At 48.8% G+C, this 12,629-nt stretch overlaps 1 protein-coding gene across 5 annotated transcripts in view; it reads left to right on the plus strand.

The window, feature by feature from the left end:
* Positions 1-12,629, plus strand: part of LOC140389705 (transferrin receptor protein 1-like) — an 80,314-nt gene that overhangs the window by 10,622 nt on the left and 57,063 nt on the right. For all 5 annotated transcript variants that reach the window (XM_072474102.1, XM_072474105.1, XM_072474104.1 and 2 more), the window contains exons 3-4: positions 2,820-3,033; positions 12,231-12,429. In XM_072474102.1, the coding sequence (XP_072330203.1) occupies positions 2,820-3,033; positions 12,231-12,429 (413 nt within the window). The remainder of the gene's footprint in view (positions 1-2,819; positions 3,034-12,230; positions 12,430-12,629) is intronic.

Consider the following 12,629-nt stretch of genomic DNA (forward strand, 5'->3'; position numbering starts at 1 on the left):
CACAATTGAGAATCACACAAGCATAATCACACTATTGAGATTGTATTTTAATGTTCTGGGAGTTGTACAGCTTTTGGAGACACAATAATGTGTATTGATTTTTTTTTTTGAAAGACCTTTGGGATTTTGCTCTTGCAATTGGGCTATATCACAAAGCTCGTGCGTCACATGTAAGTTGATTTGAACTCACACAAATTGTGAAGATGACATGGTATTCAACAACAACTTATATTAAGGGCACTATATAGATATAATAAAATATTCCAAGGCACTTCTCATAAAATATGATGCCAGGCCACAAAGATATTGGCCCATAACTTTCTGGTTCCCCTGTGCCACATTTAGGGGGTATTCCAATGATGCGCTGGAGAATCCTTCGAGGAAGTTCCTACGTAAGGGTTTACTTGCCAATTGTTCAGAGACGCTAACCTCCCCTGGACAATTGCGCTGGGCTGGGAACCACACCAATAACAATTGAAATCATTAACTTCAGATGGTTCTGCCAGTTTTATCCTGATAGTTACTCTGAAAGAGTTAGAAGGGGAAAAAAGCACTTTTAACTTCAGAGTAACTATTTTAAAGACCGGACTCAGCCCCCCCCCCCCCCCCCCCCCCACCTGACCTGACTGTCTTACATTACCCGCCCCCCACACACGCACAACTGATTGGCTGAACGACTTAATCTCCTTTATGGCAGCTAATGCTGTAAAAACGGGGTATTCCTTTGTTCCCTGCGCTCCAGTTACTTGCCAATGCAGCCTGGGGCACTTCTATGTCTCATCCAGCCTGAGTGAGGAAGGATGGATGATCAAAGGCTTAATTCGAGCATACGAACAAAGAGCAGGAGTTGGCCATCTGGTATCTCAAACCCACTCTACCATTTAATAAGATCATGCCTGATCTGATAGCAACCTCTGATCTGCATCCCGTCTCCCCAATAAACTATCACCCACTTGCTTACCAAGAATCTGTCCACCTCTGGGCGGCACAGTGGTTAGCACTGCTGCATCACAGAGCTGAGGACCCGGGGTCGGGATCGAACTGTCCGTGTGGAGTTTGCACATTCTCCCTATGTCTGCGTGGGTCTCACCCACACAAACCCAAAGATTACCCCTTAATTGGAAAAGGAAAAGAATTGGGTACTCTAAATTTATATATAAAACAAAATCTATCCACCTCTGCCTTAAACATATTCAAAGGCTCACAACCCTCAGAAAATTTTGTCTCACCTCTGTTTCAAATGGGTGACACTATTTTTTAAAACATTGACCCCCGGGTTCTAGATTCTTCTACAAAAGGATGTGTCCTCTCCCATCCAACCTGTCAAGACTCTTCAGGATCTTGTATATTTCAATTAAGAAGCCATCTCCTCCTCTTAGTGCATTTTAAGGTGTGTCTTAAAGATGGGAAGTGAGGCATAGGGAGGAAATTCTAGAGCTTGGGACCTAGGCAGCTGAAGGAGCAGCCCCCCAATGGGTGGAGCAGGGGTGCTCAAGAGATCAGAATTGGATGAATGCAGATATTTTGGAGGGTTGTGAGATTAGAGGTAGGTATACATAGCCAAAGCATCTAATGGATGGCTTTGATCTTGGTGACGAAGGCCATGAATTCCTCGCACATTGCTGACGGTGAGGGTGGAGATAAGAGGGGTTTAAGAAGATGGTTTGCAGTAGAGAAAATGAGCTGGAGTTATCTTTGCGTTCCTGGAAGAACATAGTTTTAGCAGGTGAGAGCAAGACTCGACCGTGTTCTAACAGGTCGAGCCAAATCTGGCAGTGGGTGGCTTGCCTGGATCACCTTCTCTTGTCTGCATTGGAGATCAGCACCATGCTAGGAAGAGCAGCCAGGACGTGAGTGAATAAGGGTTTTATTGGGGACTAAGGTGGAGATTGATACATAGAGGTGAGTTGACCTTTCTGTGATTGATGCTGTGGGACGAGCAAGACCATGCAAGATGACATGATCAAGGTGACCATTAAAGTGGGTTAGGGAGATTTACTTAGAGGGAGAGAGAAAGTGGGTGGTAAACCTGGAGGAGAGAGCATGATGAGTTGAAATCGTGAGGATGAAAAGCCATTCGGTGCAGAGGCTGAAGGACAAAAGCAGTGAAGTTTCTCAGTAAGAAAGCTTTTTAACATACTTGGGAGGGTGATAGAGAATGATTAATTTTGAACAAGAGGTGAGAGCAGCGGAACAAAGTGAGATGTTCAAAGGAGGAATGTCGGAGGAGTAGTCATGGCAAAGTGCAATCTGTTAATTTCCATACTGCTGTCACAATGGTCATCCTAGGATAAGTGGTGGAAGATCTGGCCAGCCGACGAAGCTTCATTAAGGATAACGGTGTCATCACCCTTCACCTAGGTTTCCTCAAGGCCATGTCAATTAAATCTTTTTTTTTTTTTTAAATCATGTTGGGCAAGGGTCTTGTTCACAAGTTAACTAAAATTCTGGTAAAGTTGGGAGGGTCATGTTGCTGATCTTGTTGAACCTGCGTTATTCAAAGGTGGGCCAAGATTTCGTGAAGTTTCTGCTGAGCTAAGCTGTTTAGCTTAGGCGTCTGCTTTAGCACAGCGGGTTAAACAGCTGGCTTGTAATGCAGAACACAGCCAGCAGTACAGGTTCAATTCCGTAGCAGCCTCCCCAAACAGGTGCCGGAATGTGTCGACTAGGGGCTTTTCACAGTAACTTCATTGAAGCCTACTTGTGACAAGCTATTATTATTATTACTGACTTGCATGAAAATGTTTTTAAATCTCCATTATTGTGAAGAGTATTGCTTATTTACAAATTATTAACACATGAAACATTTCCTCCTTTAGTTTGGAGCTGAGGCAAGATCATATACACGTTTCAGTCTAACACGTCGAACAGATGGGGATGGCAGCAGAGTCGAGATGAAATTAGCAGAGGCTGAGAATGATGAGGAAATGGGAGATGGAATGGCAGATGGCATGGAAACCCAGATCGAAAAACCTCAGAATAACTATAAGCCCCTGGGATATTTGATGGCTGTGATATTGTTTGTTCTAATAGGTAAGAATGATGTTTCCTGTCTGGGTTGAATATCATCATACAATTTTCCACCTTGCTCTATCCAGCCAAAAATATTTGCTCGGTGAGGGGGAAACCTTTGTAGTTTGCTCATGATCGAATAATGTTGGGTCAAAAATGGCTTTTATACCTACACTGAAGTTTGTAAGTGTTGATTTTGTATGAGCAACAATTGAATTGATATCAAATTCTGTATGCTTGTTTTGAATTGTACTTGAGCAATTTTTTCCAGGTACTTTTCAAAAAAACGCATTTTATTCAAACTTGTATCAAAGTAGGTTACAGCAAATAAACAGCCCAGGAAACATTCTTCCCAACAATCAACTAGACAGTTTGTACAGATTCTCCCCCCCCCCCCCCCCCCCGCGACGAACAGCTCCTCAAACACAGTCACAAACATCCTCCACCTTTTCTTGAACTCCCCTGCTGAGCCCCTTAACTCATACTTTATCTTCTCTCGCCGCAGGACGTCATACAGGTCACCCAACCATGCTGCTACCCCCGGTGGCGATGCCGACCGCCACTCCAGCAAAATTCGTCGCCGTGCAATCAGAGAGGCGAAGGCCATGACATCGTCCTTCCTCCTGTCCATGAGCTCCGGCTTCTCTGAAACCCCAAATATCGCCACCAAAGGGTCCGGGTCCACTCCTCCTCCACTATCCTGGCTAAGACCGCGAACACCCGCCCAGAATCTTCCCAATTTTTCACAACCCCAAAACATGTGCACATGATTCGCTGGCCCCTGCCCACACCTCTCTCACTCATCTGCTACCCCCTGAAAGAACCCACTCTCGCCCGAGTCATATGCACTCTGTGCACCACCTTGAACAGGCTCATCCTTGCACAAGAGAAGGTCCTGTTTACCCTTCACAGTACTTCACTCCATACTCCCCAATTGATCTCCATTCCCAACTCCGCTTCCCATTTCTCCTTGATCTTCACCACCCGCTCGCCTCCCTGCTCCCCCAGCCACTTGTATATATCCTTAATTCTTCCCTCCCCTTCCACATCCGGAAGCAGCAGTCGCTCCAGCAGGGTGTATCCCGGCAATCTCGGGAACCACTTCCAGACCTTTTGTGCAAAGTCCCTAACCTGTAGATACCTGAACTCACTACCCCATGGCAGCTCTACCCTCTCCCTTAGCTCCTCCAGACTGGCGAACCCTTCCTCCAAATACAAATCCCTCACCTTGACCAGCCCCACTTCCCATAAACACTATCCATCCCCCCCCGGCTCAAACCCATGATTCTCACACAGCGACGTTAGCACCGACATCCCTTCCACCCTAAAATGCTTCCTCAGCTGATTCCATATCTTCACCGTGGACTGCACCACTGGGTTCCCTGAATACCTAGTCGGAGCCATTGGCAATGCTGCTGTCACCATAGCCCTCAAACTAGACCCCTTACAAGATTCCTCCTCCATCCTAACCCACTCTACCCCTTCTCCTTCCCACCACCGCCGCACCTTGTCCACATTCGCCACCCAATAATAATGAAGCAAGTTGGCAACGCCAACCCCCCCTGCTGCCACTGCCCCTGTACAGGGTCCTCCCCACCCTCTGCACCTTCCCCGCCCATACAAAGTCAGAGATGACTGTCCACTTTCAGAAAAAAAGCCTTTGATAAAGATCAGGAGAGCCTGAAAGATAAACAAGAACCTCGGCAGAATATTCATTTTCACCACTTGGACGCTCCCTGCCAACGTTTAGTGCAGTGTATCCCACCTCTTAAGATCCTCCCTGGCCTCCTCCACCAGCTTCGTTGAGCTCCCCTTATGGAGCCCCGTCAATTCCCTCGCTACCTGAATCCCTAAACCTATCCCTCGCTACCGTAAATGACATCCCTAAATTAGCCCGCTGTGCCTGCCCATTCAGCGGGAATACCTCTCTTTTCCCTACAGTCAGCCTTTATCCCGAGAACCCTCCAAATCTCCCCAACAGGCCCATCATCCTTCCCATACTCTCCAACGGATCCGAAACATACAACAGGAGGTCATCGGCATAGAGCGACTCCTGATGCTCCATCTGTCTCCTCATTATCCCCTGCCACTCTGCCGACCCCCTGAGAGCCATCGCCAATGGCGCTATGGCCAGCGCAAACAGCAGCGGCGACAGCGGGCACCCCTGCCTCGTACCTCTGTGTAATTCAAAGCTTTGTGAGCTCAATATCATTTTTCTAGGCACTTAATTGCCCAATTAAATTATGTTGACGAGACTATGGCCAGCAAGTTTCTCAGATTTTATCTTTTGTGGTTTTCTAGGGCTCTGTTGTGCACTTATAATTTTAAAACAATGATGCTACTTTGTAACCTCTGCAATAACCTTGCAATGAAGTCTCAACTTTTTTTAAAATAAACATTTTATTGAGGTATTTTTGGTATAACAACAACAAAATAAACAATGTACATGAAACTATAAACGTAGTGCAAAAGCCGTCTCCCTCCCTTACAGGTCCCACCTTTATTATCCCCCTACTCTAAGCTAAACTAACACCCCCCCCCCCCCTTCTGCTGACGATTAATTTTCCGCGAAGAAGTCGACGAACGGTTGCCACCTCAGGGCGAACCCTAACAGTGACCCTCAAGGCGAACTTTATTTTCTCCAAACAGAATGCTAGCCATGCCCGATAGCCAGGTCTCCGACTTCGGGGCTTTGAGTCCCTCCAAGCTGATAGTATTCGTCTCCGGGATACCAGGGAAGCTAAGGCCAGAACGTTTGCCTCTTTCTCCTCCTGGACTCTCGGGTCTTCCGACACTCCGAAAATCGCCACCTCTGGACTCCGTGCCACCCTTGTTTTTAACACCGTGGGCATGACATCTGCAATCCCCTGCCAAAATCCCCTAAGCTTCGGGCATGTCCAGAACATGTGGACAATGTTCGCTGGTCCTCCTGCACATTTTGCACACCTGTCTTCCACTCCAAAGAATCTGCTCATCCGGGCCATTGTCATGTGAGCCTGATTGCCAACCTTGAATTGTATCAGTCTGAGCCTGGCACATGTTGCGGGTGCGTTGACTCTACTCAACGTGTCCGCCCAATGACCATCCTCTATCTCTCCTCCCAGCTCCTCCTCCCACTTGCGCTTCAGCTCCTCGGTCTGTGTCTCCTCTGACCCCATAAGTTCCTTGTAAATGTCAGAGACACTCCCTTCTCCTACCCACCCTCTGGAAACTACCCTGTCCTGAATCCCCCTTAGCGGTAGGAGCGGGAAGGTTGAGACCTGTTTACGTAGGAAGTCCCGTGCCTGCAGATACCTGAATTTGTTTCCCCTTGCCAACCCAAACTTTTCCAGCGCCCTCATATAAAGCTCCCCTCTATAAACATATCCCCCATCCTCTCAATCCCTGCTCTCTGCCATACCGGAATCCCCCCCCCCCATCCATACTTCCTGGGGCAAACAGGTGATTATTACAGATCGGACCATACCGATGCGCCCTCTACTCCCACTTGTCTCCTCCATTGCCCCCAGACTCTCAGGGCCGCCACCACCACGGGACTGGTGGAGTACCGTGCCGGCGGGAACAGCAGAGGCGCAGTTACCAACGCCCCCAGACTGGTGCGCTTGCATGAAGCCGCCTCCATACGCTCCCATGCCGACCCCTCCCCCACCACCCACTTCCTGATCATGGCTATATTCGCTGCCCAGTAATAGTTACTAAAATTTGGCAGCGCCAGCCCGCCCTCTCCCCGCCTCCGCTCAAGCATTACCTTCCTTACTCGTGGGGTCCTGCCTGCCCAAACAAAGCCAGGGATCACTTTGTTGACCCGTTTAAAAAAGGATCACGGAATAAAGATGCGGAGACATTGAAGCACAAACAAGAATCTCGGGAGGACCGTCATCTTCACCGTCTGCACCCTCTCGGCCAGTGACAACAGAAGCGCGTCCCACCTCCGGAAATCGTCCTTCATTTGGTCTACTAGTCGGGCCAGATTTAATTTATGCAGCCGGGCCCATTCCCACGCCACTTGAATGCCGAGGTACCTAAGCTTCCCCCTACTAATCTAAACGGCAGCTCTCCCAATAGCCTCGCCTGGACCGCAAATATCTCACTTTTCCCCATATTTAGCTTATACCCCGATAACCGGCCAAATTCCCCATGAATCTGCATGATTTCTTCCATCCCCTCTATTGGGTCCAAACGGTCCCAGTACCTCCCACAGATAATCCCATTCTACCCGATCAAAAGCCTTTTTGCATCCATTGCGATCACTACCTCCACCTCCCTACCTTCCGGGGGCATCATGATCATGTTTAACAACCTTCTGACATTGGCCACCAACTGCCTACCCTCAATAAATCCCATCTGGTCTTCCCCAATAACGTCTGGAACACAATCCCCAATCCTGGAGGGCAAAATCTTGGCCAGTAATTTGGCATCCACATTCAACAGGGATATCGGCTTGTAGGACCCACACAGCTCCGGGTTCTTGTCCCGCTTCAGAATCAGCAAAATCGTGGCCTGTGATATCGTCGGGGGCAGCACCCCTCTTTCCCTTGCCTCATTGAACATCTTCATCAACACCGGCCCCAATATCCCAGAGAGCGTTTTATAAAACTCCACTGGGTACCCGTCCGGCCCCGGGACTTTACCCGACTGCATGGCTTTCAGACCCTCCACTATCACTTCCAACCTGATCGGGGGCCCCAGACCTTCTACCAGCTCCCCGTCCACCTTTAGGAAATTCAGCCCCTCCCAAGAAGTGCCTCATTCCCTCCGGCCCGTAGGGGGTTCCGACCTATACAGCCTACTGTAGAAATCCCTAAACGCCTTATTCACCCCTGCTGAATCTCCAACCAGGTTCCCATCTCCGTCATTTACTTTCCCTATCTCCCTGGCTGCCTTCCTCTTTCTAAGCTGCTGTGCAAGCATTCTGCTGGCCTTCTCTCCATACTCATAGATCACCCCCCCTCTCCTTTCACAGCTGCTCCACGGCCCGCCCTGTGGTTAACAAGCCGAACTCCACCTGTAGCCTTCGCCGCTCCCTTAAAAGCCCTGCCTCTGGGTCCTCTGCATACCTCCTATCGATCTGTAGCATCTCCTTTACCAGTCGGTCCGTCTCTGCCCTGCCCTTCTTTTCCCTATGGGCCCGTATCGAGGTCAGCTCCCCTCTGACCACCGCCTTCGAAGTCTCAAGTTCTATCCCAAAGTATTTGCACAATTCTTAATTTAACCTTGTACATACAATTCGCAAAGTGAAATTTATCGATGAGTCTGCACTCTTGACCTTTTACTGCCCTCCTCCATAAGTGGTATCCGTGAACTTCACAGCTTTTGGAGCAACTTTCATGATCATTGTGCCTTTTGTTTCCATTTCTGTCTCTGAATCTACAATCGTACAAGTCAGATCACAATTCAGCTCCTCAAATAGCTTCTGAGTGATACAGGGGAATAAATTGTTTTTTTTCTGCATCTGTGAATAAGAGTGCCAGTTGGTGCATTATCTTTTTTTGGTGCCAGGATGGGTGGAAAACATTGGGAAGGGAAAGAGAGAACAGGGTCGAAGTGAATTCGAGGTCTTACTGGGGAGTGTAAAGAGTTGAGCAGTAGATTGTGCTTCAGTGATCTTCACATTTCATCTTGTGCCAAACAGGTTAAAGAAGGAAAGTTTTTAGAAATTTCAATGAATTGGTAGCGAGCTAGTTTGGGGTAGAAGAGTTAATATTCTAGAAGAATCAGAGTGAGTTCTGAAGGAAAAAGATGCCTTGCCGAAAGGCCAGCTTTTTTCTGAACTGAAACTGCATTGGTGTATTTTTGGAGGGTAAATAGGAAAGTGGGAGGGTTGATTTTAAACTAATTAATTGAGGGAAGAAGAGTCTAGATTAAGATTAGTGAGGATAGTAGGGGATTATATCTGTTGGAACATGAGCAAAACTCGTATTGCAGTTAAGTGACATACAAGTAAATTCATTGTAGAATCGGCAATAAGCATCAGAAAAATAAATTTGGAGCTAAAAGGGAATAATGATTAACTTGTCAAAATGTTTTCAGCGTGTGTTAGTGAATAAGAAGTAATTTAGCACAAAATTGGAGCATTAAACCAAGGAGTTGTGATATAATTGCTATAATTGAGAATTTTGACTTGGACAGCACTGGTGACTTGTTTTTCTGGTAATGGGGAATGCAATTTCTGGGAGCTCACACCAAATAAGAATTATGAGTGGTTAGAAGTTTTTCTGTGAAAGATTGTCATGCACAAAGCTTTGACGTAAGAACTGAGATGTTGCATCCATTAACCATAAACGGGTAAATATTTGTAGCTGGGAGAACAAAGTTATGGGATTAGTTTTGGATTGCAAAAAACATTAGTTGGCATAGACATAGTGTTGAATGGGCCCTGTGTTGTAAATGTATGAATATATATGTAGAGTATTGTTTTTTTAAACATAATTTTTATTAAAGGTTTTCATAAAATATCAATAACAAAATGAGAAAGAAAAAAGAACCCAACAGGGTTAAGTACAAAACACAATCTAAAAAAGGAACCCCCCAAACCCCTCTCCTCTCTTCCCCCCCCCCCCCCCCCCCTTGTACACAAATAATAAATTAACATTAACACCCCGACTTAACACAACAGGTGTATACACCCCCTCAGACTCTCCAGTGTAAATAACATAAACAAAAATAAAGTAAACCCCCCCACCGAGGCCTCCTCCTCCTCCTGCATCACCTGGTAAGTTTCCGAGATCTTCCCCACTCTCTTCTCCTCCTCCTCCTCCTCCTCCTCCTCCTCCTCCCCCCCCCCCCCCCCCCCCCCCCCCCCCGAGAGCACCCTGTCCTGTACTGTGTGTGGCAGTAGCCGCGGGAATTCCACCACCTGCCGTCTGGCAAACGCCCTTACCTGTAAGTACCTGAAGGTGTTCCCCGGGGTGCCCGTACTTCTCCTCCAGCTCACCCAAGCTCGCGAACTTCCCGTCCACAAACAGGTCCCCCAACTTTCGTATCCCTGCCCTGTGCCACCCCGAAAACCCTCCCTGTTCTTCCTGGGGCGCACCGGTGGTTCCCCCGTAATGGGGTCCACGCCAAGGCCCCAACGTCCCCCCTATGCCGCCTCCACTGCCCCCAAATTTTGAGGGCCGCCAACACCACAGGGCTCGTGGTATACCTCCTTGGAGGGAGCGGCAGCGGCGCCGTTGCCAGCGCCCCCAGACTCGTACCCACACAGGACGCCGTCTCCAGCCTTTTCCATGCAGCCCCCTCCCCCTCCATCACCCACTTGCGCACCATCGTCGCATTGGCGGCCCAGTAGTACCCACAGAGGTTGGGCAGCACCAGTCCCCCCCCTATCTCTACTCCGCTCCAGGAACCCCCTTCTCTCCCTCGGAGTCCTTCGCGCCCACACAAACCCCATTATACTCCTCTTAACCCGCCTGAAAAAAGTCTTTGGGATAAACACGGGGAGGCACTGGAACAGGAACAAAAACCTTGGGAGCACCGTCATTTTGATTGACTGCACCCTACCCGCCAAGGACAGCGGCAACGCGTCCCACCTCTTGAACTCCTCCTCCATTTGCTCCACCAGCCTTGTAAAGTTAAGCTTATGCAGGGCCCCCCAGCTCCTGGCCACCTGGACCCCCAAATATCTGAAGCTCCTCTCCACCCTTTTTAGTGGGAGCTCGCCAATCCCCCTCTCCTGGTCCCCTAGCTGAACTACGAACAGCTCGCTCTTCCTCATATTGAGCTTGTACCCCGAAAAGTCCCCGAATTCCCTAAGGACCCTCATTACCTCTGGCATTCCTCCCACCGGGTCCGCCACGTACAGCAGCAAGTCGTCCGCATAAAGCAACACCCTATGCTCCTCCCCACCCCGCACCAACCTCCTCCAGTTCCTCGACTCTCTCAGTGCCATAGCCAGGGGTTCAATCGCCAGTGCGAAGAGCAGGGGGGACAGGGGACACCCCTGTCTCGTCCCTCGGTACAACCGAAAGTACTCTGACCTCCTCCTATTTGTGGCCACACTCTCCATCGGGACCTCATACAACAGCCTAACCCACCTGACAAGCCCCTCCCCAAACCCGAACCTCTTCAGCACCTCTCACAGGTACCCCCACTCTACCTTATCAAAGGCTTTCTCAGCGTCCATCGCCACCACTATCTCCGCCTCCCCCTCCCTCGCCGGCATCATGATAACGTTCAAAAGCCTCCGCATTCGCGTTCAACTGTCTCACCTTCACAAACCCCGTCTGGTCTTCATGGATGATCTGCGGCACACAATCCTCAGTCCTCGTGGCTCAGACCTTCGTCAGCACCTTGGCATCTACATTTAGCAAGGAAATCGGTCTGTAAGACCCACATTGCAGGGGATCTTTGTCCCGCTTCAGGATCAAGGAGATCAGTGCCTGGGACATCGTCGGGGGTAAAGCCTGCCCCTCCCTTGCCTCATTAAAGGTCCTAACTAACAGCGGGCCCAACAGGTCCATATATTTTTTATAGAATTCGGCCGGGAAACCGTCCGGCCCCGGTGTCTTCCCCGCCTGCATGCTTCCTATCCCTTTGATCAGCTCCTCCAGCCCAATCGGGGCCCCCAGTCCCGCCACCAGTCCCTCTTCCACCTTTGGAAACCTCAATTGGTCCAGGAAACGGCCCATCCCTCCCATGGGGGCTCGGATCGGTACAATTCCTCGTAGAAGTCCCTGAAGACCCCATTGATGCCAACCCCACTCCGCACCACGCTCCCTCCCCTGTCCTTAACTCCCCCGATCTCCCTAGCTGTGTCCCGCTTCCGAAGCTGTTGCGCCAGCATCCGGCTTGCCTTTTCCCCATACTCGTAGACCGCCCCCTGGGCCTTCCTCCACTGCACCTCCGCCTTCCTGGTGGTCACCAGGTCGAATTCGGCCTGGAGGCTGCGCCTCTTCCTCAACAATCCTTCCTCAGGCTCTTCCGCATACCTCCTGTCTACCCTCACCATCTCCACCACCAGCCTCTCACTCTCCCTCCGCTCCTTGTGGGATATGTAGAGTATTGTTAAGAGCACAGTTGTGATCAGTATAATAACTGACTTGTGAATTTTAAAAAATTTTTGTATAGAATTCAATGTCTTAAACATCTGACATTTATTCTGGCAATGTTAGTTGATGCATTCTACCTAATATGCATTTCAAAGTGCATTGATTGGTAAACTCTTTGGGTGTTGTATTGCTAAAGATTAACAGTATATTTATCATTCCTTTGACCCTCAGGGTTTCTCGTTGGTTATCTGGCATTTCGTGGTCAAACACCAAGGAAGGCCCGCCCTTTTCCAGACCCAATTACCGAACCAAGTTTGGAATATAATGATGAGGATGAGATGACTGAGACATTTTCATCACTCTATTTCTCTGACCTTAAGAAAATGCTACAGGATAACCTGGGCTCTTCGGACCTGGTATCTACAATTCGGTAAGCAGGCCATGATTATACCCGGTAAGATACTTTGTTACAGGAGAGTTAAAGCACTTGCTTGTGTCTAATGTCTCGGTGGAATATCTGGCATTCCCTAATTTAAATAATGGGAACAAGTATCGTTGTATAGTCATGACAAATGAGCAGTAGTAAATATAAGTTTCAGATATTCATTGTCGTGAAATGTTAACTCTGTT

Source organism: Scyliorhinus torazame, chromosome 14, assembly GCF_047496885.1.
Source record: "Scyliorhinus torazame isolate Kashiwa2021f chromosome 14, sScyTor2.1, whole genome shotgun sequence".
NCBI classification, from domain to species: domain Eukaryota; kingdom Metazoa; phylum Chordata; class Chondrichthyes; order Carcharhiniformes; family Scyliorhinidae; genus Scyliorhinus; species Scyliorhinus torazame.